Genomic DNA, 27,884 nt, shown 5'->3' on the forward strand with positions numbered 1-27,884 from the left:
CATGATAGCGCGACAAATTTAGGTCCACCTTACTCACCATTGTCACTTTAGTGATAATGCAAGTAGTTTTATTGAAATCGGTGTTATATTTTTATAGTTATTCACATTTTAAACTTTAAAAGGAGGGGAGAAGGGAGGGGGGGGAGGAGGACAGGGTGCTACACCAATGCAGGAGAGGTTTGGGCCCAACGGGTCCACTTTGTCCAGTAAGTAATAATGCCGAGATTATTTAATTGGAGCCACGCCGGTAGCCAGAGCTGGTGAGGCTGTCACGAATGGATCTGGTTGTATTTTGAATTGAAAATGCTGAAGTAACTCAGCGGACAGGCAGCATCTCTGGAGAGAAGGAATGGAGACGCTTCGGATCGAGACTATTCAGTCTGAAAAAGGGTCTCGACCCGAAGCGTCGCCCCTTCCTTCTCTCCAGAGATGTTGCCTGACCCGCTGAGTTACTCCAGCATCTGCAGTTCTTTCCTACACATGTATTTTGAATTGCGCGTTTGTGTGTGGGGGCCGTTTGGCAGCTGGCGAGAGCCGTCGGCGGTGGGCGGCAACGAAGATGTCGACCGAGCAGACGCAGAGCACAGCGATGGAGGAGGTGCAGCAGCTGGTGATGAGGAAAGAATCCATGGAGGCGCAGATCAAAGCTTACTACGACATCTTGGAGGGGGTGAGTGAGTGGAGGGGTGAGTAGAGGGGGCGAGGGAGGGAGTGAGTGGAGGGGGCGTGGGAGGAGGGGGGATGGAGTGAGTGGAGGGGGCGGCTTGGCACCTCCCGTGCCCTTCGGAACCTGCGGGTAGGGCTGGAGGTTTTTGTCTCCCGTTAGTACAGCACAGGAACCCACGGTGCCTGGGCTGGCAATGAAGCTAATCCCATCCGTCTGTACATGATTGTTGCCTCTATTCCTTGCTTGTCAGAAAGCCTTTTAAATGCCGCCATTCTGAAGGCATCCACCACTCTTTGTGAGAAATAAAACCTTGCCCCGCATAACTCTTGTAAACTTTCCTCTCTCACCTTTACATGCCCCCTCGTATTTTACATTTCCACCCTGGGGAAAAAGGTTCTGACCATCTACCCTATCTTTGCCTCTCATAGTTTTGCAAATTTCCATCAGGTCTCTGCTCAACCTCCGCTCCAGTGTAAACAGTTGTTCAACCTCTCCTTATAGCTAATACTCTCTAATTTGGGCAACATCCTAGTGAACCTGTTATACAACCCCTCCAAAGTCTCCACATCCTTCCTATAATGCGGAGACGAACTGTACAGAATACTCCAACTACAACGTGACTCATCAACTTTATACTCAATACTCCACCAATAAATTTTGTTGTGTTTTGTGACTGCTGTAATTTCGTTCGGTACTTGTACCGAATGACAATAAAGTTCTATACTATACTATACTAAAGGCAAGCATGTCTTTACCATTGTATATACTTGTGCTGCCACTTTCACGGAGCTATGGATTTGCACCCCAAATCTCTTTGTGTCAGTTGTCTATATAGACTGTTTATAATATTTTTCGCAAAGCTTCTCTCAATCATTCAAATATCATATCAAGACACCAACTCAAAAAAACAGACAGCAACAGAATATTAACCCTGACCAAGACTGCAACCTCAATGCAGCTGAACAAGTTAAATTATTTTATATTCAATGTTATTATTTCAATATTGATGCCTTTCTCGTGCAGTTGGGAGAATGTGAACTTTTTTAATCTACTTTCACGAAGGAGTTTGAAAATGGGGTTGCAAAATCGTTCCTGAATTATTTTAGTTTCCAGTTAGCCTTTATCCACTGTGGGAAAACTTCATGACTTTGCTCCTACCTATGAGACAGAGTTTGTGGCACATTACCTGTTAATTTCTGCTTCTCTTTATGCACTGGTGTCTCAGTGTCCTGACACAGTGATATTAGAAAACAAAGGAGTTCTAGATCCAAGCAAAGAGATTATGGCACACTGGTATTTGGCACTTGCCTTTATCTACAGTAACAATGTGGTCAGCCAGGGACAAAAAGAACATATCCAGTTTTGAGTCCATCAGATTATGTGAATTCCTGACCCTTGCACAGGGATTAAAGACATGTATGATTTGGTGGTACATTTGTGTGCCTTTCACTGCTCAAAATACATGGTTATGCATTTATGTCTGGTGGCATAATGTGTTCAATAATGAAGAGTAAATACTAAAATAGATACAACAATCTACTTCAATTTATTTTGATGCACAAATGAGAAATGGAAATACAGTCAGAATAATGCAGTACAGATGGAATCATTTCAACTCTTGCTAATGTGCAGCTGTTTATTACAGTCAGCTTATTAATTTCACCTCCCCGTTCAATCCATTCCACTTTGCTTTTACTGCAACACATTCATTTCTCAATGTTACTTTTAATCTGCTCCCATCACCTTTTCAAGGAGTTGCTTCCAGATTAAAACTCACTATGTTCAAAAATAAAGTTCTTACCATCTCTCATTCTTTTGACAATTTGAAAATTAGAATTTGTTTTTAAATTCAGTACTATATGGCCCAAATTAGTTTTTTTTCCAATTTCATGCCTGGTCCTAAAACCAAAGAAAGGTGTTTAACATTATATTTGCATTTTAACACTAATTGTGTTGCTGAACCTGTTCTGTTTTAGCAAAAACATGCCGGAATGGATGGGCCATTAGTTGATGTTGAAGGATATCCGCGATCGGATATTGATGTTTACCAAGTTCGAACAGCTCGACATAATATCATTTGTAAGTATTGCGGACAGTTAAAAAAAAAAATGTTGAAATCTGATAAAGGAAAAGTTGTTGCTTTGAGCTACCAATGCAGTATGCTCTCAGCTATCCAGCATCCATGGGATGTGCCAGTTACACAACATCCATGGGATGTGCCAGTTACAGCTGATTGTATGAGATTGTTTAAAAAAATACGCTACATTGCACATACTAGTATTCTTATCATAAACCTTATAAACTGTTGAACTATGTCATCTGCTTATCCTTCTAAATACCAGAGTTTTATACTGCAATTTTATACTGTACGGCTAAATTGTAATAATGTAAAGCACAGTGAAAATAAATCAAATGACTGTACTCACCATCACATAGAATACTGAATGTTGCTGCTAATCAGCCTACGACTGTGTTGTCCTTACCTATAAGCATAAACTAAATATGTATTTTCACACATATTTTGCATGATCATTGAATTAAAAGTCGCTGTTTGAGGAATTTATGAAATTGCTTAATATTCAGAAATTTTTGCTGGTTGCATGAGCATTTTAAATACATAAATACCAGATAAACATTTCGGAATATTGCTTAGAAAATTATCTGCAACCTGATTGCACAATGATTAGGTACTAGATTCTTTCAACTTAATTTACAGTGATCAAAATAAATAACAAGTTACCATTACAATGTCAAAAAACTTTCTCAATTCTGTTAGCTTTGGTGGTTCTTCACTAGGGTTGCAGGATGGTTTGTTATCATTCCATATTGTCACATTGCATAGAGATAGGCTATTCGTCCCACAATATCTATGCTAACCAGTGGAATCCCATCTTCCAGCACGGCGCAAAGCCTTTCAAGATTTCAAGATCAATTTATTGTAGGAAAAAAGACTGCAGATGCTGGCTTACATCGAAGGTAGACACAAAATGCTGGAGTAACTCAGCGGGTCAGGCAGCATCTCGGGAAAGAAGGAATGGGTGACGTTTCGGGTCAAGACCGTTCTTCAGACTGATGTCAGGGGAGGCGGCGGGACAAAGATAGGATGCAGGCGGAGACAGGAAGACTAGTGGGATAACTGGGAAGGGGGAGGGGATAGAGACGGAAAGCAGGGACTATCTGAAGTTAGAGGTCAATGTTCATACCGCTGGGGTGTAAACTATCTAAGCGAAATAGGAGGTGCTGTTCCTCACTCTGGGCCTCACTCTGACAATGGAGGAGGCCCAGGACAGAAAGGTCAGATTGGGAATGGGAGGGGGAGTTAAAGTGCTGAGCCACCGGGAGATCAGGTTGGTTAAGATGGACTGAGCGGAGGTGTTCAGCGAAACGATCGCCGAGCTTGCACTTGATCCCGCCGATGTAGAGAAGTTGACACCTGAAACAGCGGATACAGTAGATGAGGTTGGAGGAGGTGCTGGTTAACCTCTGCCGCACCTGCAAAGACTGTTTGGTCCAAGGATCTAGGACATCAGTCTGAAGAAGGGTCTCAACTTGAAACGTTACCCATTCCTTCTCTCCTGAGATGCTGCCTGACCTGCTGAGTTACTCCAGCATTTTTTTGTCTACCTTCAATTTATTGTCACATGTACCAATTAAGGTACAGTGAAATTTGAGTTACCATACAGCCATACTAAGTAAAAAGCACCAAGACACACAGCTACATAAAATAAAATTTAACATAAATATCCACCACAACGGATTCCACATTCCTCACTGTGACAGAAGGTAATAAAGTTAAATCATCTTCCTCTTTGTTCTACCGCGGTCGGGGCTGTTGAACCATCTGCCGCTGCCGACTGTCTGAAGCCCTCGCGTCGGGACAATTGAAACTCTCTCCGCGGCATGGAGCTCCCGAGTCGGCCTCTTCTTACCAGAGACTGCGGGCTTCACGATGGTAAAGTCCACCGGCCCCGCGGTTGGAACACTCCACAGTCGTTCCTCGGCAAATGATCGCTGCTCCGCGATGTTAAAGTCCGCGCCGTGCCTGAGGCATGAAGCGCCTGGCCGGTCTCCAGTAAAGGCCGCCAACTCCTCGATGTTAGGCCGCAGTGGGGACGGAGATACGATACGGAGAAAAATCGCATCTCCATCGAGGTAAAAGATTGAAAAAAAGTTTGCCTCTACTCCCCCCCCCCCCCCCCCCCACTCCCCACATAAAACAAACCAAGAAACACTAAAACATACTTTTAACACATACTTAAAATAACAAAAACAGAAGAAAGGACAGACACTGTTGGCAAGGGAGCCAATGCTGGTAGCCTTTAAGATGATTCAAGTGTTCATTGACATTGACACTTCTAAAATACAGTTAATGACTCGGCTTCCACTACTCTCTCAGGCAGTTATTTCAGGTACTTGCCCCTGTCTGGGTGAAAATGAACCCCTCAGATCCCCACTAAGCCTTTTACCTCTTACCCCAAATCTATGTTCTCTAGTTTTATCTCCCTCTGATATGTAGAAAAGCATCATACAGTCTACATTATGCATACTCCTCGTAATTTTATGTACCTCAATCATGTTCCTCCTTAAACTCCTCCACTCCAGGAAAAATAGATCCAGCCTTTCCAATCTCTCCTTATAATCAAATTGCTTCGTCACAGGTAACATACTCTGCCACCTGTACAGTATATTCACATCATTGCTTCATTTTGGATTCAAATAAAATGATTGATTCTTCCCAAAACTCTTTTTTTTCATTTTTACAATGATAAAAAAGCAATTCTTATATCCGTTTTTGAAGAAGACATTTTTTGGAGACAGCAAAGGGGTTAATTTAAATATATATAATTTTACCTTTTATGGACCAAATTGAGAGATAATTAGGTTCAGGTTGACATCTTCTGGCAAAGTCTTTTCTCTTTGCTTTATGTTGATAATAAATCTGAAATTAAATGTAGAAAATGCAGGCCCACCTTTTATGTCGTGACACTCAGATTGGGTATGGCAACTTTTGTTCCGACTGAACAGTTGACTGTGCTTTAAATATGTTATGGATGTTTTTGTTTCTTATAAAGGTCTACAAAATGATCATAAAGCCTTGATGAAAGAGATTGAGGAAGCACTGCACAAACTGCATGCACGTGACAAGGAAAAGCATAGAAGCGATGAGGCCGGGGCACATCAAGAAACAATGGAACAGGAAAGTCGAATATTACCTGCTTTTGCCAAAGTAGACACTGTTATTCCAGGTTCGCCAGCCAGTATGTCAGTAAGTATGTAAAAATACAAGTAATCACGATTCTTTCCAAATGTATGACAAATCCTTAAGTTATTTTCTGTGATGCAATTTTTAAAAATTACAAATATGGAATATTCTCGCTAATTAGTTCTAATAGTTCTAATTAAATGAAATTCTGGTCAACTTATAAAACAATTTATTAATTTTTGTATCACTTCTACAGAGTGACACCACCTTATTTTAGGTTTGTATGTTAAATCTTGCACTTGGATTATTATGCTTTCTTATATAAATGGTTATTGTGATAGTTTTCTTTAGGTTTAAGCGTATGAAGAGATTGAAAAGTGAGACATTGTGGATGGGAGCCAGTACACAGGCGCAGATGGTAGAGTTGCCGCCTCACAGTGCCAGAAAACCAGGTTCAATCCTGACCTCGGGTGCTGTCTGTGTGCAGTTTGCTAAATGTCACATTCTGCCAACTGCCTGGCAAGACAACGTCTCAATGGCAGAACAAATAAAACACAAAGCACAAACACATACACACACTCAACACAATACCAGGCCAGCTCCAGCCTTCCGCAAACCACAGGCTTGTGTGTTGTAGATTGATCAACAATCAAAAACACAGGAGGGGGGAAAGGAAGGATTGGCACTTGAATGAAAGAATGCGCTCATAAAATGAGTTGCAGCATGCTGTGACTTATCTTTCTGTTTTTATACACAATACATTCCCCATTTCCAATGAAAAGTCTTTTTTTGTTGTTTAAAAAAAGACAGCACCTTCCTATATTTTGTTCTTCCACCTTCCTGGTTTCTCTTTTATTTTCCCCCCTGCTTTTTTTTTTCCCAGGCTTTTTAAGCTGTTAGTTTCTGGATTGTTTTGTTGTAGTACTGCGTGATGGTGGGGGTTAGTGGGTTCCAGTTGTTGGCGTGCAGCTCAATGACTTCGAGGAGGAGGGACCTTGTCAGTGCTGATTCTGAGGGGTCCAGCATCTTGTCGCGTGCTGCTGCCAGCAACTCTGTCATCATCTCTGGCAGCTGCTCCTCCAGTAGCTTGCCTGTGCTCTGCAGCTCCATTGAGCAGCACAGAACAGCATCTTCTTTGACGTCATGCGATTGCAACAGCTCCCGGAGACATGTGTAGATAGGACAAACAAGCACACGGAAGGGCTCTCCTGTGTTGCTTTGCATAATTCCAAATACTTCGCAGAGAAAGGTGATGAATCCAAGCCAGTGCTCCACATCATTTTGCTGTAGCTCGTTTCTCACCGTGAAATCTTTCTGCAACATATTGAGAAGCAAGCTTCGGAATTTAGTTCCTTCCACCACGAAGAGAGACATTTTATCACACAATCTGGCTGCTGTCGAAGCAAAACTCCTGTCCGTTACGGCCTTGTAGTGAATGGTTTTAACTATCTCGTTCAGCATCTCCTCAGAGTTGGTTGAGTATTGTGCCTCTTGCATGAATATTGAGAGGTTGGAGTCCACATTGCTACAGTTGTTCCTCATGCTGTTAAGGATTTCTATCAATTTGTCCATTTTGGTTTTCTGAGGGTTAGTCACGCTCAAGGAAATGTCACCCTTAGAAGGAGTGCAATTGTTCGCTAGACTGACTCCTGGGATGAGGGGGTTGTCCTTCTCTTTGAGCCGTCTTTTCAGCCTATCTTTGGAAGATTCCAATAAATTAACTTTAGGTTGATCCACCTGCCATTCTGAAATGCTGTCCTTCCGTTTTGTCTCAGAGTTCCGGAGGTTCTGTGGCGTTGGACTGCTGGATGGATCAGCAGGCCTCTGGAGCTCCTCTGTTGTTTGGCCAGAACTTTTTGAGGGATCATCGCCTTGGACGTTATTGCTGTCTTTGGCATTCCTGTTCGACTTGTTGTCGTTGGAAGAATGTTTCTGGTTATGCTGCCATCGGCGCTGCTGGCTGTAGCCGTGGTTCTGCGGACCCTGCTTTCCTGCTGCGTGTGGCGCCGGAGGCTGGTATTGTCTTAAGTGATCCCGGTTGTGCTTTGGGTTGCCTGGCTGGTGCTCCCCATGTTGCTGCTGCTGCTGAGCCTTGTTTCCTCCTGGAGTCCTCTGTTGTCTCCTACGGTCATTCCTTCGCCTCCGGAATAATTTTTTGGTCTGTGCAACTTCAGCTTCATTAGATAATGGCTGGATAATGCATGTTCTCCCTGTGACCACATAGGTTTCCTCCAGGTGAACTCTCACACAACCCAAAGATGTGCGGGTTTGCAGGTTAATTGGTCTCTAAGTTGCCCGCAAATCTGCAGGAAGTGGATGCAAAAGTGAGATAACATAGAACTAGTGTGAACGGGTGATCAATGATCAGCATGGACTCATTGGCCTCTTTCCATGCTATATCGCTAAACTACATTTCTGAAGGATAGGATACAGACAGCAGAATTTTGCGTGAAATTTTGGGGGGATCAGTATTTGGCCAGAAAAACCACAGAATGACTGAGCCACGTCTACAATTACGAGAAACGTGTAGATGTGAAATAACAGGAGCCTGGGACAATTCACGGGACAACTCTACAGGTTAAGGTGGAAGGAGGAAGAGAAACCATCGCTGAAGGTCTCTGACTATGATTCAAACAAAAATGAATCATGGAAATTGTGAGAGGAGGCCATAAACTCTACCATGCTTGTGCTGGTTAAAAACAAAGATGTTATCTAATTGTATCTTCCAGTACTAGATCCATATTCCTGTTGATCAGAGCTTTTCAAGTATGAATCCAAATACATTTTAAATATGAACATAATCTTGTCCATCACAGTCATGTCACTTCCTTCCATCCAGTTCATCTTCATGGTATGTTGCATCAGGAAGGCTGGAAATATCATCAAGGATGCCTGCCACCCTGGTCATTCCCTTTACTCTTTTCTACCTTCTGGGTGAAGATGCAGGAGCTTGAAAGCTTGGAGGTCCAGATTTAAGAATAGTTTCTTCCCACTGCTAACAGTCCCTTAAATCAACTACCTCTTTAACACTCAATGCTTGGAGGTATTGCTATGTATTCCTACCCTTAATTCAACCTCATTTGGTTATTTTGTTATTGTACTTTATCCTTTGGCACAACTCGGATTTTGCACTGCAATTTTTGCACCATTTTACTGCTTTGCATTTATTGTATTTATTGTGTATTCATAATTGTTCTATGTATACTGTTTATTAGAGTAGCCTCATGTGGATTTTTCTTGCACCCTGATGTATATGACAATAGACGAATCTGAGCATTTTGGGATTTTACTGCTTTACTCTTTCAGACAATGAGTTCCAGACCCCAACCTCCTGCAAGATGAAAAACCTTTTCCTCTAATCCTTGTACCAATAACAATCTTATTTCCCTGGTTTAAAGAAAATAGAGTAAAAAAGGGACTGTAGGGACATAGGGATTGGCTAGAAGAGTTCGAACCCTCGGATTGGCTAGCGATGTCACGAGGTGTGATAGCGCGGTAGATTCGGGAGTCTAGCGTTGAACTCTGTATAGGTAAGACGTTAGGTAGTTGTCTAGAGTTGAGTGTTGCGAATTGTCACGGAGTTTTAGAACTATGCAATAAACTTCGTCTGCAACATCCACTCGCTGTTGGACTCACTACATTGGTGACCCCGAACGTGATCCGAAGATCACGAGAACATGTCGCAGGTAGGAGCGAGCAGTGGGCAGCAGAATGTGAGCGGCGTTCACTTACCCCCGTTCTGGGCCCATCAACCGCACCTGTGGTTTGTGCAGGCAGCGTCCCAGTTCCACCTCAAGAAGGTGGAAGAGGACCAAGAGAGGTTCCACCTGCTGGTAAGCTGCCTGCAGCCCGAGGTGGCCGCGCGAGTGGGAAGGTACCTGACCAACCCTCCCCAAACCGAGAAGTACGAGTGGCTCAAGAGGCTCCTGCTGAGGACTTTTGGCTTTAGCCAGAACCAGCGGGCTCTGAAGCTCCTACATTTACCGGAGCTGGGGGATCGGCTACCGTCGGTGTTGATGACGGAGATGCTAACCTTGATTGGCGACCACCAGCCGTGTATGATGTTCGAAGCGGCATTCCGGGAGAAATTGCCCCGGGACGTCAGGTTAGTGTTGGCGGACGTCTCTTTTGAAGACCCGGTAGCGTTCGCAGAAAAAGCCGACGCGCTCGTCACGGAGGGCTCCACACGAGATGACTCGGTAAATCGGGTTTCGAGGCCTAGCAGCAGCCGGCCGCGCGGCCAAGATGGCGGCGCTTCGGCCGCCATTTTGCAGTCAGCCCGCCAAGACGGGGCTGCAGCACCCGCCATTTCGCAGCGGGCCCAAGCAACAGAGCCGCACAGGCGCGGCTGGTGTTTTTTTCACAAGCGGTGGGGCAGTGAAGCCCGAAGTTGCAGGGCCCCGTGTTCCTTTCCGGGAAATGCCTCGGCCGATCGAATGTAGAGGCAGTCTCGATCGGCCGCAACCGCCGCCTCTACGCCACAGATCAAGGTACCGGCACCGTCTTTTTGGTCGATACGGGAGCGGTCGTTAGCATCGTGCCCCCCTACGACTACGAAGTTCGAGCAGGTAGGAAGGGTCCGTCCCTCATTGCGGTCAACGGCAGTCCCATCCGCACCTACGGCAAGAGGGCCATGTCCCTGTCCTTCAGGTCCGGGACCTACCGTTGGGATTTCATCGTTGCCGACGTGGGCCAAGCAATTCTGGGCGCGGATTTCCTCTGGGCTTTTTCGTTGGTCGCAGACGTCCGCGGGAAGGGCCTACAACCCTCGGCTAGCAGTATGGGGCCTGCCACTCCTCCACCTGCCACCCCACCCTGCCCGTCGATCCAGGCCATCACCACGGCTCCCGGTCAGTTCGCTGCGGTCCTCGCCGACTTCCCGCAGCTCCTCGTCCAGCGGTTCGATGCACCTTCCGATAAGCACGGTGTCGTCCAGTTCCTCCCTACCGAGAGGCCGCCTGTATTCGCCCGGGCGCGGCGCCTACCTCCCGACAAGCTGGCCATAGCCCGGGAGGATTTCCTCAATTTGGAACGACTGGGGATTATTCGGCCTTCAGATAGTCCGTGAGGCTCTCCCTTGCATATGGTCTCTAAAGCATCTGGGGGGTGGAGACCATGTGGGGATTACCGGCGTCTTAACGCTGCAACCCGGCCTGACCGCTATCCGATCCCTCACATACAGGACTTCTCAGCCAGCCTTGAGGGCGCTACGGTTTTTTGGAAAATCGATTGGGTGCGGGGATATCATCAGGTCCCTGTCCACCCACCGGACATTCCCAAGACAGCTACGATTACTCCGTTCGGGTTATTTGAGTGGTTGCAGATGCCGTTCGGTCTCAAAAACACGGCTCAGGCATTCCAGCGTCTTATGGATCATGTGGGTCACGGATTGTCTTTCGTGTTTATTTATCTCGATGACATCCTGGTCGCTAGTCGTTCGGTCCCAGAGCACCTGGTCCACCTTCGCACTGTGTTCCAAAGGCTGCAGGACCACGGCCTGATCCTCCACCCGTCCAAATGCCAATTCGGCCTGTCCGCGGTGGACTTCCTGGGTCACACCGGCCGGTGCCACTCCTTTGCCCGCTAAGGTGGACGCCGTCCGCTCTTTCCCCCGCCCTACCACCATCAAGGGCTTGCAGGAATTCGTGGGCATGATGAATTTTTATCACCGGTTCGTGCCTGCGGCAGCTCGGATCATGCGCCCCCTTTTTCAATGCCTCGCGGGTAACCCCGCTGAGTTGGTCTGGTCCACAGCGGCAGAGGCAGCTTTCTCCTTGGTTAAACAGGCCCTCGCCGACGCCACCATGCTTGTGCACCCACGCTCCTCTGCCCCCACGGCCCTGACGGTGGATGCCTCAGACGTGGCGGTGGGTGGGGTCTTAGAGCAGCAGGTCAACGGTCACTGGCAGCCTCTGGCATTTTTCAGCCTGAGCTGAAATACAGTGCCTTCGACAGGGAGCTCCTGGCCCTCTATTTAGCTGTTCACCATTTCCGTTATTTTTTGGAGGGCCGCTCTTTTGACGCCTACACGGATCACAAACCCCTCACCTGAGTTCTGAGTTCACCACTGATGTTCACCACATCGCGGGTAGGCTTAATGCCGTTGCTGACGCCCTGTCCCGGCCGGCCAATTCCTCGGTCGCTGCGGTGGGGGGCGAGGTGGATTTCCAGGAGCTAGCGGAGGCTCAGCGCCTGGAAGGAATTTCCTCAGTGTATGCCTCCGCCGCCTCGGGGTTGCGGTTGGCCCAGGTAGCGTGCGGCCCCACAGGTACTACACTTTGGTGCGACGTTTCCCTTCCCCGCCCTCGCCCGGTGGTGCCGACCGCCCTGCGGCGTAAGGTTTTTTAGGCCATTCATGGCCTGGCACACCCGTCCATCCAGGCGACCTCGGCCATGGTGGCCGCCCGTTTTGTCTGGCACGGCCTGCGGAAGCAGGTGGCCGCCTGGGCCCGGGCCTGCGTCCCGTGCCAGACCTCCAAGGTCCACCGCCACGTCCATCCCCGTACCAGAATTTTGTGGTTCCGCCCGTCCGTTTTTACCACATCCACGTGGATTTGGTTGGTCCATTGCCCTACTCTAGGGGCTACACTCATCTACTAACGGTGGTCGACCGTTTTACTCGTTGGCCGGAGGCTCTTCTGTTGTCGGACACCTCGGCGGCCTCCTGTGCACGGGCCCTGGCGTTACATTGGGTTGCCCGTTTCGGCGTCCCGGCTATCATCACTACCGACCGGGGCGCCCAGTTCACCTCGTCCCTCTGGGCCGCGCTTGCGCAGCTGTATGGGTCCCGCTTGCAGCAGACCACCGCCTATCATCCCCAAGCTAACGGGATGGTAGAGCGCTTCCACTGACAGCTGAAGGCGTCCCTCTGTGCCCGTCTGACCGGCCCTGACTGGGCCGACCAGCTGCCTTGGGTCCTCCTCGGTATTCGCACGGCCCCTAAATCTGATCTGGGTACCTCCTCGGCGGAACTCGTCTACGGATCGCCCCTGCGGGTGCCGGGCGACATTCTTCCCTTGTCCTCCCCCTTGCCGTCGTCCGTCCCGTCAATTTTGGCTTCTCTCCGGGCGCGGGTAGGTTCCCTGGCCCCAGTCATGGCCTCCTGTCACGGGAGTACAGCAGTGCACGTGCCGGCGGACTTGCAGGACTGTGAGTTTGTTTTCCTCCGGCGCGATTCCCACCGCCCCCCTCTACAGCCGGTCTACCAGGGCCCGTTCCAGGTGCTGAAAAGGGGGACGGTCACCTTCACGTTACAGGTAGGAACCCGTCAGGAGCTCGTCTCTGTCTCCCGGCTCAAACCGGCCCACTTGGACCAGGACCGTCCCGTGCTGGTGGCCCAACCTCCTCGCCGGGGCATACCTCCGGCCGACCCACCTGTTTCCCCAGCTGCGTCTCGTCCCTCACCTCTCGGGCCTCCGCCGCCCACGGCTGGGTTCACTCAGCCCTTTCCAGCCACGCCCCTATCGCCTATACCCGCAGCTTCCCCCCTCCCTTCCCCTCCAACGGCGCCCCCATCATCTCCATCGGTGGGGCCCTCCCCGCCTCCTTCGTCGCTGGCGGTACCGGCCTCCCCTCCTCGTACGCGTTCAGGTCGGGCGGTCCGGGCGCCCGTGAGGTATGGCATCGAGGGTTCTGGGGGGGGTAATGTAGGGACATAGGGATTGGCTAGAAGAGTTCGAACCCTCGGATTGGCTAGCGATGTCACGAGGTGTGATAGCGCGGTAGATTCGGGAGTCTCGCGTTGAACTCTGTATAGGTAAGACGTTAGGTAGTTGTCTAGAGTTGAGTGTTGCGAATTGTCACGGAGTTTTAGGACTATGAAATAAACTTCGTCTGCAACATCCACTTGCTGTTGGACTCACTACAGGACATCTTTTGACCTTTATTATTCTCCTTACCTAAGGCTATTCTGTTTCAACCAATCTAACACAATTCTATCGATCTGAACAGTCATGGAAAGATATTACAATAATGTAGTTGCAGAGAGGACAACATGGAAAAATGCTTCACACTGCATCTCATAATTGTTTTTAAGAGAGTTTAGTGTTGTTAAACATGATTCGAGACATTTAAACAGGACATTAGCTAAATGACATTGATTTGAAAACAAAACGTAAGAAAGGGGAGACACAGGAGATTGAAGATGCTAGAATGTGAAACAAAAGAACAAACTGTAGGAGGAACATCAGGTCAGGCAGCATCTGTGGAGAGAAAAGGACAGTTAACCTTTCTCATCTGGTGTTCATCTGGTTCATCAGGACTCTTAGAAATGTTGGAAATAGTGTGTCAGGCTATCTGTGTGAAGAAAAACTGAGTTAGTATTTCAGATCTACTTTGGAACTGAGAAGGAGACAAAAGAAGCTTGCGGGGAGGGTGAGGGAGGGGAATTGCCTCAGAGCAGGTAAAGAAAGGAGAGACTTGATAGAAAAAATGAAATAGTAATACATTATATGGGATAGTTATTCAGTATATTGCATGATTGCAGTAGAAATGTAGACACAGCACAATTATCTGTTCTGTATTTGTTTTCTTGACGTACATATGTGATGGAGAATGAGACGAGGTCCATAGTTACTCCATTTCTATGTCAAATCAAATAATTTGTTTTGGGAAAAATATTGTCCTTAGAATAATTACAATGGCATTTGCAATAGGAGACACTTTTATACATGAATGTTCTTCCTCTTCCAGGGTTTGCAGGTTGATGATGAAATTATAGAATTTGGCTCTGTAAATACACGGAATTTCCAAAATTTGCAAAATATTGCCAAGGTCGTCCAGCATAGTGAAGGGGTAAGTGCCTGTGTCCCAAAATATTACTTTTCATGTTTATAATGCATTCTGTGTGTGTGTGTGTGTGTATATATATATATATGTATATGTGTATATATATATATATATATATATATATATATATATATATATATGTGTGTGTGAGAATTATTTCATCGTGGCTGAAATTCCCTTACATATTTTCTTTGAAAACCTACAACTGGGAACTGTCAACTATATTCACAAATATCTCTTGAGTATTATTTATTTTTAATTAATTTATTGAGCCTGCATCATTCTCTGGATAGGAAGTGATCCTCACTTAACCAGTTCTCTTACTTTTGGAACACATTTGAATATCACTGTACCTTAATTGGTACACGTAACAATAAAAGACCTTTGAAACCTTTGAAACATCTCTGCAACAAAATGTGTTAATTGTATCATGATTTGATCTCTAAATCATCTTGTCTCCTGATCTAATGGAAAATCGTGGCATCATCTTCTCTTCCTATATCCACTCGGATATTACCACCCTCCTGTAAATGTTAGTTTGGCAAGATTAGAAAGTAGAATATATGCCAGGAATGTATTTTTGCTTGTTGGATTATGAACCCTTCCAGTACAGTACCAGAAATAATGATTGAAACTAGGACATGTCAGCTTGGATATAAGAGGCCTAGGACAGAAAGGTCAGTGTGGGAATGGGAAGGAGAATTGCCCTAGGCCTCCTCCATTGTCAGAATGAGGCAAAACGCAAATTGGAGGAACCACATCTCATATTTTGCTTGGGCAGTTTACAACCCAGTGGTATGAATTTGATTTATCTAATTTCAAGTAACCCCTGCATTCCCGCACTCTCTCCATCCTTCCCCCACCCAAGTCGCACCAGCTTCTCATTCTCACCTAGCAACAGCTAACAATGGCCTTTCCTTTATCATCATTGCCTTTTTGCATATCTTTCATTCATTTGTTTTATATCTCTCGTTTCCCTTTCCCCTGACTTTAGTCTGAAGATGGGTCTCGACCCGAAACGTCACCCATTCCTTCTCTCTCGAGATGCTGCCTGTCCCGCTGACTAACTCCAGGATTTTGTGTCTACAGTTTAAACCAACATTTGCAGTTCCTTCCTACACGTGATGTCAAATTAAACTAATCTCTGTCTGCACCTGATCCATATCCCTCCATTCTCTGTCATCTTACAAAAGGCTTTTAACATTGGAATACAATTTTTCATGTGTGTTGCCACTCCCTTGTAATGAAGGCCAACATACCATTTGTCTTCCTAATTGCAAGGTGTAACTACAAGTCTTTCTTTATTTCAAGTTGCCAAAATCTATTAGTTTTTCAATGTTTTAAAAGGTATCTTGTATTTTTTTTCTTTCAACCACATTGAATATGTTTACATTTTCCCCACCATGAACCCCATCTTCCTTCACTCTGTTTCCCTCTGTGGATTCTTTATGTCTTCCTTAAAGTTCACTTTTCCAGATACAGAATAGGTCTAGATAGATATTGGAACTAGTGCCACTCTGTAGGATTAACACCATTGCTCAAATGCCAAGTGACCCATTTCTGTATAATTCATTGTTACTTCTGAATGCCACTTGCAAACCGTGGAATGGCTTAACTTGGATATTTTCTAATTTGTTGACCTGAAACATTACATATAAAATGCTGGAATATTTCTAGCATTTTCTCATTTTGATTTGGATTTTTAGCTTTGGTAACATTTTGCTTTTCTGACTAATTTATTTTCAGAGGTGAGATGTTGAAATATAAAATGGTTGCACTATATGCTTAAATGATGTACACTGCATTTCAAAGTAATTTGTGATGCTTGAAATGCTTCAAAATATTTATGGGGAGATCAGTAAAGCGCTATATAAATACCAGTTCAAAAATACAAATGATCATTAAATTGAAAACTGATTTTGCACACAACACTGATTTCACATTTAAAAGGTGAAAAATTAAATATTCACCTGGTAAATCTATAGTCCGGTTTGTTCTAGGAGTTATGGGAAATTTAAGTACATTTAGTTCTTTTTTTTTACTATAAGTAATGTTTCCTTACAGAAACCCATAAGCATAACAGTCACTCGAAATGGACAGAATATACACCTCAGTCTCACACCGCAGCAATGGAGTGGAAGAGGGTTGTTAGGGTATGTCATATTGTATTAAGATAACAAACTGGAAATTAAGAATGAATAACTAAACAGAATGTTTGCCTTTTATATGTGTTTCTTTAGTCTCAATTGCAGGCTTAAGAAAATGAGTCTCATTAGGAGCATAGGAGCAAACAACAACAATCAATTCAATGTGTCCTTGTATAATATTAGATAGTAGTGAATCCACAACAATTCTTCACAACTTGGTAGTGACAAAAACAAAACAACTTCTAACTGATCACTCACACTTAACTTTTATGCCTGCCTTAGCAGTTTTTCTTGGAAATCCCATCCTTTAATGGCATTGAAAAGATAAGATTAAAAAATACTTTTGAGCAGAATAAGGTTGAGAGGTTATTGGTCGTCTCAAAATGGCACACCAATTCCTTACTTATTTATAGTTTATAGAGAAACAACATGAAGCAAAAGAACATTTTAATTGCCTATTAGCTTGGTTCCATTATTAAACTGATTTTAAAATAATATTTTTGGAATAATCTTGTGGCCTTGATGTTAACCACAAAATGACAGATGGGAGAGGGCTGAGGAGATTTGTCTCTCATCTTTGCCATAATTTTTTATAATGATGTATATTGAAGTCAACATTGACAGAAATTAATTATTAACTGCAACTCTTTAATTCTGATGTTGTGTGCGTTCTTGGGGGTTGTAAACCTTTATGGTGGAAAATATAGGCTGGTGTTAGCTCCACAAATAAAGTCCCTTCTTTTGCGTAAGCAGTCAGCTGTAACTCAGCTGGAAGCACTCTTGCCGCTGATTCAAAGTATTATGGATTTAAGATCCACTCTAGAGATGATGGCACAAAAATCAAGGTGAATGATTAGTGCAAGTACAGTCAAAAGTATTAAATTTCAAACATTAAAACCAGAAGATTGTCTGAAGTGTTCATAAAACACCGTTTCAATGAGAATCTGAGAATTTGCCCCTAGATCTTAGATAAAATATATCCCTTAATCAACACCAAAATAGATACAAAGTGCTGGAGTTGGGCAGCATCTCTGGAGAACATGGATAGGTGACTTTTCGTGTCGGGAAACTTCATTTCATGTTCTTCAGAGATACTGCCGGACCCGCTGAGTTACTCCAGCACTCAAACCGTTTGTAAACCGCCATCTGCAGTTCCTTGTTTCTCCACCTGAAAAAATATTTGTTCAATACCATGCTGTCATTTGTAAGGGTTTGCTGTGCACAAGTTTGTTGATATAGTTCGATCATATGGTTCATTCGGTCCATCGTGTATATTGACCTCCCACTATCGAAACGCATGCTTCATCGAAGATTCACACCATCCTGGGCGTATTCTCTTCTTGTTGCCACCATTGGGAAGAAGGTAAAGAAGCTTGAAAAGTTATTTTCAGGTTTGTGAGAGGATGTATTATTGCTTTTCAAGCGTCTCAAAACAAGAAGAAGCGGGTTGTACAACATGAGCTAGAAAGACAGATAAAACAGTTAGACATAACAAATGCGATTGCTCCCTCTATTGAAATACATAATAAAATTGCTGCTCTCAAATATAAGTTAAATTATATACTCTCAACTCACATTTTAAGGCTTTTTCAATATACTAAACAAATACATTTTGAATTTGGAGATAAACCACAGAAATTGCTAGCACGTCAACTCCGTAAATTAGAAGATGAATCTACAATTCATAAAATTAGATCAGATAACGGAGATTTGCTTAAACTACCCAAGGACATTAATCAGAGATTTTTGCAATTTTATCAGACATATTCATCAAAAATAACAGATAGCTCTGCGCAGATGCAAAACTTTTTGCAGGAATGTAACCTCCCTGGTTTGAATGAGAGTGACAGAAACTTATTGGGCGCAGAAATAACTATGAAAGACGTTGAAGAGACCATTAAATCCATGAAAAATGGGAAGACTCGTGGCCCTGACGGCTTAAATAATGAATTTTATAAAAAATTTAGTGTGTGGCGCGTCGGTAGAGGCCCGAAATAAAGGCAAGGAGCCTGGTATTTTGGGGGCGTTAAGGTTTTAATAGTCGGTTATCAGGCGGGTCGAGTCTGCCGGAATGGTTTTGCGCCCAAAATCTTGTCCTTGTATCTCTAGTACCGGACCGCCCTCCTGGACTGGTCCATTCCCGTGCCGAAGGGTCGGTAGTGGTATGGCCCGACCCTTGGGAGCCGCCACAGGACCCCCCCCCCCCAGAACCGGAGGCACAAAGCGCACTGGTGGTCGCACAACCCGACCGGACTGCGTACGGTAATCGGTCGACAGAGGGGCCGGCGGAGGCACAGTTGGAGGGACAGGTGGTGGGTCCCGGAAGGGTGGGCGACCTCGTGGCCGAGGCTGGGCTGGTCAATGTCTAAGTGGGCCGGCTTCAGGCGGTCAATTGACACGGCCTCCGGCCGGCCCCCCATGTCCAAGATAAAGGTTGTCTGTCCGTGCTCCAGCACCCGTTACGGGCACTCATATGGCCTCTGGAGTGGCGTCCGGTGGGCATCACTGCGCAGGAACACAAAGGCGCAGTCCCGGAGGGCCGTTGGCACGTAAGGGCGGAATGTCCCATGGCGGGACGTCGGCACGGGTGCGAGCTTGCCAACACGCTCTAGGCGCTGTAGGGTGGATGAGGGTGGTTCCTCTCGCCCCGGCAACGAGGGCACGAACTGCCCGGGCACCGTGAGTGGGGACCCGTATACGAGCTCCGCTGACGATGAAGCCAGGTCCTCCTTGGGCGCAGTCCGGATGCTCAGCAAGACCCATGGTAGCTCGTCCATCCAGTCGGGGCCGGAGAGTCGCGCCTTCAGCGCTGTCTTCAGCTGCCGGTGGAACCTCTCCACCAGGCCGTTTGCCTGCGGGTGATAAGGCGTGGTGTGATGCAGCCGCACGCCCAACAGGTGGGCCATGGCCGACCACAGCTCGGAGGTGAACTGTGGCCCCCGGTCCGAGGAGATGACCACCGGCACCCCAAAGCGAGCAATCCAGTGCGCGGCCAACGCACGAGCGCATGTGGCTGTTGATGTATCGGCCAGCGGTATGGCTTCCGGCCACCGCGTGAAGCGGTCCCACCACCGTGAGGAGGTGGGTGATGCCCCGGGACGGCGGGAGCGGGCCCACAATGTCCACGTGCAGGTGGTCGAAACGTCGGCAGGGTAGACCGATCTCTTGGAGTGGCGCCCGGACGTGGCGTTGAATCTTTGCCGTCTGGCACGGAATGCAGGTGCGGGCCCAGTGGCCAACTTGCGCAGACCGTGCCACATGAACTACCAGCTACCAGTGCGGTCGTCGCCCGGATGGATGGGTGAGCCAGCCCGTGGACCACGTCGAACACCCTCCGGCGCCACGCGGCCGGGACGATGGGGCGCGGCTGACCTGCCGACACATCGCACAGTATCGTCGCTCCTCCAGGGCCGAGGGGAACATCCTCAAGGCGGAGGCCAGAGATGGCAGTCCGGTAGGCGGGCATCTCCCCGTCCGTTAGCTGGGCCTCCGCCAGGGCAGAATAATCAATGCCGGGCGCCACTTCTAAAACGACATTGATGGCGGGGCGAGACAACGCGTCGGCCACCCGGTTTTCCTTCCCCTCGATGAAGCGGATGGAGGTAGTGAATTCAGAGATGTACACCAACTGGCGCTGCTGTCGGGCAGACCATGGGTCGGGGACCTTTGCCAGGGCGTACGTGAGCGGCTTGTGGTCCGTGTAAGCGGTGAACGGGCAGCTCTCCAGAAAATAGCGGAAGTGACGAACGGCCAGGTACAGGGCGAGGAGCTCGCGGTCGTAGGCGCTGTATTTCCTCTGGGCGTTGTTGAGGTGTCGGCTGAAGAAGGCCAGGGGGCGCCAATCCCCGTCCGTCAGTTGCTCCAGTACGGCACCAACCGCCAACTCTGAGGCGTCCACCGTAAGGGCTGTCGGGGCATCCTCCCGTGGGTGAACCAGCAGCACAGCCCGAGCCAGGGCCTCCTTTACGTCGCCAAATGCCGTTACCGCCTCGTCGGTCCATACGACGTTCTTACGCTTGCCCGCCAGCAGCTCGTATAGCGGCCGCATGATGTGGGCCGCGGATGGCAGGAACCGGTGATAAAAGACCACCATGCCGACGAACTCCTGCAGGCCACGCACCGAGGACGGACGGGGAAACCGGCGGATGGCGTCTACTTTGTCCGGCAGGGGAACCACGCCTTGCGAGGACACACGGTGGCCGAGAAAGTCGATTGTGGCCACGCCAAAGCGGCACTTGGCGAGGTTTATAGCCAACCCGTGCTCGCTGAGCCGCTGAAAGAGCTGCCGGAGGTGGGCACAGTGCTCCTGCCGCGAGCAGCTGGCTACCAACATGTCGTCAAGGTAGACAAACAGGAAATCCAGCCCGCGACACACGCCGTTCATTAATCGTTGGAATGACTGCGCGGCGTTCTTGAGGCCGAACGGCATCCGTACGAACTCGTAGAGTCCGAACGGCGTGATGATTGCCGTCTTGGGCACATCCTCCGTGTGGACCGGGATCTGTTTGTAACCTCGCACCAGATCCACCTTCGAGAATATCGTGGCCCCAGCCAAATGGGCGTTGAAGTCCTGGATGTGGGGCACGGGGTATCGGTCAGCCGCCGATAATCCCCGCAAGGTCTCCAGCCCCCATTTGCCTTGGGGACCATGTGGAGTGGGGATGCCCATGGGCTGTTGGAAGGGCGGACGATCCCCAAGGACTCCATCGTGCGGAACTCCTGTCGTGCCAGGCGTAGCTTCTCAGGCGGCAGTTGGGTTAAAGATGGAGAAAGAGGATTGTTTACCATTTGATATTGGTGCGATCCTCTTAGCTCCAATAAATTTAAATAAAAAAACGTATGGAGGTAATCCGATTATACATAGTGTTATCCGTACCTGGAAACAATTAAAACTTACTTTAAAACTGAGTAAATTATCCTCTTTCCTCCCTATTGCGAATAACCCTTCTTTTAAACCGTCTGTCTTAGATAGAGGATTTGCTCAATGGAAAAGTTATGGAATTAAAAGGGTGGGAGATCTTTATCATAAGGGAACTTTTCTTTCTTTTCAGGATTTACAGCAGAAGTACGGATTACATGTTAATAATTATTTTAGATATTTACAACTTAGAGATTATGTAAAATTACACTTGCAAGAATATAAATTTAGAGGTCCAGAAACTCTTGATGTATGCATGAATCGACATTATAATTCAAATAAATTAATATCCTTTATTTATAATACTCTCCTAGATACTGACATTCCGTCATCAGAATCATATAGACGAGCATGGGAGGACGAATTGAACCAACTCATAATGCAAGATATATGGGATGAAAGTTTACAACATATACACCAATGTTCATTAAATACTAGACATTCCCATATACAATTTAAAATAATACATAGACTACATTATTCGAAGACGAAATTAAATAGGATTTTTCCTAGTATCTCTCCTATTTGTGATAAATGTCAATTTCAAGAAGCTAATTTAACTCATATTTTCGTGACTTGCATAAAAATGCAAAATTTCTGGTTGGATATTTTAAAAATAGTTTCTAAAGTTATCGACAAGCAATTGGATATGGATCCAAAATTAATTATATTAGGATTATCAGAACATATTACAAACTTTACAACAAGTCAGGGACGTTTCAGTGCCAGGCGCGGCTTGGCCGCTGGACTTAACATCGCCAGCGCGGCTCGGCCGCGGGACGTTTCAGTGCCCGGTGCGGCTCGGCCTCTGGACTTAACATCGCCCGGTGCGGCCGCGGGACATTTCAGTTGCCGGCGCGGCTCGGCTGCGGGACGTTTCAGTGCCCGGTGCGGCTCGGCCGCGGGACGTTTCGGTGCCCGGCGCGGCTTGGCCGCTGGACTTAACACCGCCAGCGCGGCTCGGCCGCGGGACGTTTCAGTGCCCGGTGCGGCTCGGCCGCTGGACTTAACATCGCCCGGTGCGGCTCGGCCGCGGGACGTTTCGGTGCCCGGTGCGGCTCGGCCGCGGGACGTTTCAGTGCCCGGTGCGGCTCGGCCGCTGGACTTAACATCGCCCGGTGCGGCCGCGGGACGTTTCGGTGCCCGGGGCGGCTCGGCCGCGGGGCCTTCCATCCTCTTGCGGGGGCTGTGCGTGTCGGTTGCCTCGGTAGGGGTCGAGCTGCCTGTCCGTGGGTGCGGGGGGAAGAGAGGGGAAGTTTTGTTGCCTCCATCACAGTGAGGGGGTGTTTGGAGTCACTGTGATGGATGTTTGTGTTGGGGTCGGGTGTCCTGTGTTTTTTTCTTTTTTGCTGTGTCTTGTGACGGCTGAAATTTCGTTCGGTGTTGTGCCGAATGACAATAAAGTGTTGTTATGTTATGTTATGTTAGGTACATTTTCTTGATTACAGTTTAATAACGGCGAAAAAATTAATACTTAAATTTTGGAAAAAAACAATAACCCCCACAATTAAAATGTGGATTACGGAAATGACAGAGACCTTGCATTTGGAAAAAATAAGATTTACCTTAATTGACAAACCTGATTTATTTTTAAAAATATGGTCTCCATTTATTGAATTTTTAGAAAAGTAAATGGATTTGACACAGGACTAAAATAATTTTTTTTAATTAAAAGTTGAAACTTGAGTTTAGGGTTGGATGTACAACTGTGGTTATTGTCTCCCGGATCTACCCCCTTTAATTTTTATAGTTATAACTCTTTTTTTTTCTTTTCTTCTTCTTTCATTCTTTTTTATTTTTATTTTCTCTCTTTAAAAATTAAGAGTTATTTTCAGGTTCAAGAACAGCTTCTTCCCATCATCCATCAGATTCTTGAACCAACCTGCACATCCCTACCACACAAAATCACGATATACTTTGCATTACAATGGTTGCTCTACCTATTTTGTTTTTTGCTCTATCATGGTCCAGTTTACTTAGAATAACTGATTTCTTATACATTTATTGTTGTTGTGTCGAAAGTGCCTATGAAGCTGCAACAAATAAGAATTTCTTTTTTTCCGATTCATTTAGGCAATACAAGGAGAAAATATGAGGTACGAGGGTAAACTAGCCAATAATATAAAGGAGGATAGTAAAAGCTTTTTTAGGTATGTAAAGAGGAAAAAAATAGTCAAGGCAAATGTGGGTCCCTTGAAGACAGAAGCAGGGGAATTTATTATGGGGAACAAGGAAATGGCAGACGAGTTGAACCGGTACTTTGGATCTGTCTTCACTAAGGAGGATACAAACAATCTCCCAGATGTTCTAGTGGCCAGAGATCCTAGGGTGACAGAGGAACTGGAGGAAATCTACATTAGGCAGGAAAAAGTTTTGGGTAGACTGATGGGACTCAAGGTTGATAAATCCCCAGGGCCTGATGGTCTGCATCCCAGGGTGCTTAAGGAGGTGGGTCTAGAAATTGTGGACGCATTAGTGATTATTTTCCATTGTTCTATAGATTCCGGGTCAGTTCCTGTGGATTGGAGGGTAGCTAATGTTATCCCACTTTTCAAGAAAGGAGGGAGAGAGAAAATGGGAAATTATAGACCAGTTAGTCTGACATCAGTGGTGGGGAAGATGCTGGAGTCAATTATAAAAGACGAAATTGCAGAGCATTTGGATAGCAGTAACAGGATCGTTCCGAGTCAGCATGGATTTACGAAGGGGAAATCATGCTTGACTAATCTACTGGAATTTTTTGAGGATGTAACTAGGAAAAGTGACAGGGGAGAGCCGGTGGATGTGGTGTACCTCGACTTTCAGAAAGCCTTCGACAAGGTCCCACATAGGAGATTGGTGGGCAAAATTAGAGCACATGGTATTGGAGGTAGGGTACTGACATGGATAGAAAGTTGGTTGACAGACAGAAAGCAAAGAGTGGGGATAAATGGGTCCCTTTCAGAATGGCAGGCAGTGACTAGTGGGGTACCGCAAGGCTCGGTGTTGGGACCGCAGCTATTTACAATATACATCAATGACTTGGATGAAGGGATTAAAAGTACCATTAGCAAATTTGCAGATGATACAAAGCTGGGTGGCAGTGTGAACTGTGAGGAAGATGCTATGAGGTTGCAGGGTGACTTGGACAGGTTGTGTGAGTGGGCGGATGCTTGGCAGATGCAGTTTAATGTGGATAAGTGTGAGGTTATCCACTTTGGTGGTAAGAATAGGAAGGCAGATTATTATCTGAATGGTGTCAAGTTAGGAAAAGGGGACGTACAACGTGATCTGGGTGTCCTAGTGCATCAGTCACTGAAAGGAAGCATGCAGTTACAGCAGGCAGTGAAGAAAGTCAATGGAACGTTGGCCTTCATAACAAGAGGAGTTGAGTATAGGAGCAAAGAGGTCCTTCTGCAGTTGTACAGGGCCCTAGTGAGACCACGCCTGGAGTACTGTGTGCAGTTTTGGTCTCCAAATTTGAGGAAGGATATTCTTGCTATTGAGGGCGTGCAGCGTAGGTTTACTAGGTTAATCCCCGGAATGGCAGGACTGTCATATGTTGAAAGACTGGAGCGACTAGGCTTGTATACACTGGAATTTAGAAGGATGAGAGGGGATCTTATCGAAACGTATAAGATTATTAAGGGGTTGGACACATTAGAGGCAGGAAACATGTTCCCAATGTTGGGGGAGTCCAGAACCAGGGGCCACAGTTTAAGAATAAGGGGTAGGCCATTTAGAACAGAGATGAGGAAAAACTTTTTCAGTCAGAGAGTTGTGAATCTGTGGAATTCTCTGCCTCAGAGGGCAGTGGAGGCCAATTCTCTGAATACATTCAAGAGAGAGCTCTTAAGGATAGAGCTCTTAAGGATAGCGGAGTCAGGGGGTATGGGGAGAAAGCAAGAACGGGATACTGATTGAGAATGATCAGCCATGATCGCATTGAATGGCGGTGCTGGCTCGAAAGGCCGAATGGCCTACTCCTGCATCTATTGTCTATTTCCAGTGGTTACGACAAATAAACACTTTTGACTCCATTGTAGCATGAAATACACTTCAAAAATACTTCAGATGTTCTTTGGTATGTTCCAAGATGTATAAACATTTATTTCTTTCTTGTTGACCAGGACGATTGGGAGTGTATTCGCCCTCTTCTTGTGGTAGCCCTAATATCTAGAGCCAAAATCAGTACTTTCCTTCCCCAATTTCAAAGGACCGTCCAAAGGTTTCTTGGCTGCAGCTTCCTGCTGCAGTTGCACTGTCTTGAACATCACTGAGTTGAGCATTTGGGATTGTGCAATATACTTAAAACTGGCTACTGTATCTTCACAACATCAGTGCAACCTATTTGTATTTCCGATATCAGTTGACAGATTTTCAAATGGTTTCATTTGTATCCAAAAAGTTATAAGCCTAAACGAGTTTAACACAGATATGTATTTAAGATTGAGCAGAAAATAACTCAGAATTTCTTGTTTTCCAGGTGCAATATTGTTCCTTTACAGAACTGAATATCATTGATTTCCCCATAGAAAAAGTCCTCGCCTACAAATTGCTAACTATAGAACTCTAATCTCAAAAAAACGAAGCAAAACTGGATCTTGAAACATTAAAACGGCAACCTATTTTACAGGTTTTCAATATGTTCAATTTGAATATGCAGAAAATGTTTTTTATTTGAGCTGGTATATCTTTATTTTGTTGAATAAGTTTTTATTCATATGTGTTCTTTTTCGTTTGTAATTTCAAATCCTTTCATCATTTTCTGTCACCTTTTTATTTGTCAGCTGAGAATGGGTTTGTCACAAGTAATGTTTTTGGACACATGACATAAGTGATTAAAAGGTAAATTGAGTTCTGCTGTTGTAATATTACTTTAGTTTAGAGATACAGTGCGGAAACAGGCCCTTCGGCCCACCGGGTCCGCGCTGACCAGCGATCCCCGCACATTAACATTATCCTACACCCACTAGGGACAATTTTTACATTTACCAGGCCAATTAACCTACAAACCTGTATGTCTTTGGAGTGTGGGAGGAAACCGAAGATCTCGGAGAAAACCCACGGGGAGAACGTACAAACTCCGTACAGACAGCACCGGTAGACGGAATCGAACCCGGGTCTCCCGCGCTGCATTTGCTGTAAGGCAGCAACTCTACCGCTGCGCCACCGTGACCGCCCTACAGCCCCACATGGGGAGAAGGCAGTTTCTAATTCCAGTCTAGGATGATTTTAAAATCATAACATAGGCTGTCATTAAAATATTTTGGTGGTTTATGGAAGTTAGTGAGATTATATACCTGCATTGGGATTAGGTCAAGTGTAAAATGCTGCACTGTTATCATTCATACACTTAAGAAACACATCTTTATAAATTAAATTCTTAATTGTTTTCTAAAGTAAAATTGCAATATTTATTTTTTGGACTTTGAAATGTATATTAAGCATCACAGATGCTGGATGTGGTTACTTTTTGGTATACTAATTAATTTTACTGGATCTTTACACTTCCAGAATTCTGAGTATTTGTTTTTCAGGTAAATATAAATGCAGTTGAGAAATAAAGTGCAAAACAATTTAAGAATAAAACAAGTATTTTTGTTAATGTGTTACTATTAACGTCACTTTGAATGATTTATTTGAAATATAAGGATTTTTCGTCAACTGTAAAGTGATGCTGTCAAATAATCACATCATATTATGTACTGTTCATTTTTTCCCTTTAAATAAGAATAATATCATGTTCAATTTTTAGCAAATGTGGTAGGTTTCTAACCTTGTTCCCAAGACAATCGTTAACCTAGAAAGTTCCTCTGTCCCTCCCTTCCCCTCCTCCTTCCCAGATCTCCCTCTATCTTCCTATCTCCACCTATATCCTTCCTTTGTCCCGCCCCCCTGACATCAGTCTGAAGAAGGGTCTCGACCCGAAACGTCACCCATTCCTTCTCTCCCGAGATGCTGCCTGACCTGCTGAGTTACTCCAGCCTTTTTTGAATAAATCGATTTGTACCAGCATCTGCAGTTATTTTCTTATACTACAATAGTTAACCTAATTAATACATTGTGGATTATTTAAATATAATTACTGGTTTTGCCAGATTATCTACTGAATAATTTTTCAAAGTTATTTGGATCAAGAGCAGCATAGCTAAGAAAAATTAATGCTTTTTTTCAACATTT

The 27,884-nt window shown here is 45.8% G+C and overlaps 1 protein-coding gene and 1 pseudogene across 3 annotated transcripts; one reads left to right on the plus strand and one right to left on the minus strand.

Moving 5' to 3' along the window:
* The first annotated feature begins 507 nt into the window (after positions 1-507).
* Positions 508-27,746, plus strand: psmd9 (proteasome 26S subunit, non-ATPase 9). Of its 3 annotated transcripts, none has more exons than XM_078421127.1 (6): positions 508-670; positions 2,644-2,746; positions 5,740-5,933; positions 14,562-14,663; positions 16,722-16,810; positions 23,796-23,859. In XM_078421127.1, the coding sequence occupies exons 1-6, from the start codon at positions 560-562 to the stop codon at positions 23,815-23,817; spliced, it is 621 nt and encodes a 206-aa protein (XP_078277253.1). In that variant the 5' UTR covers positions 508-559; the 3' UTR covers positions 23,818-23,859. The 3 variants fall into 3 exon arrangements, with proteins under 3 accessions (XP_078277253.1, XP_078277254.1, XP_078277255.1); XM_078421128.1 differs by lacking the exon at positions 23,796-23,859 and adding an exon at positions 22,037-22,719; XM_078421129.1 differs by lacking the exons at positions 16,722-16,810; positions 23,796-23,859 and adding an exon at positions 26,188-27,746 and having other exon boundaries at positions 510-670.
* Positions 6,715-9,947, minus strand: LOC144606039 (CBP80/20-dependent translation initiation factor pseudogene; annotated as a pseudogene).
* Positions 27,747-27,884: the final 138 nt, after the last annotated feature.

This window comes from Rhinoraja longicauda, chromosome 25 (genome assembly GCF_053455715.1).
Source record: "Rhinoraja longicauda isolate Sanriku21f chromosome 25, sRhiLon1.1, whole genome shotgun sequence".
Classification (NCBI taxonomy): Eukaryota; Metazoa; Chordata; class Chondrichthyes; order Rajiformes; family Arhynchobatidae; genus Rhinoraja; species Rhinoraja longicauda.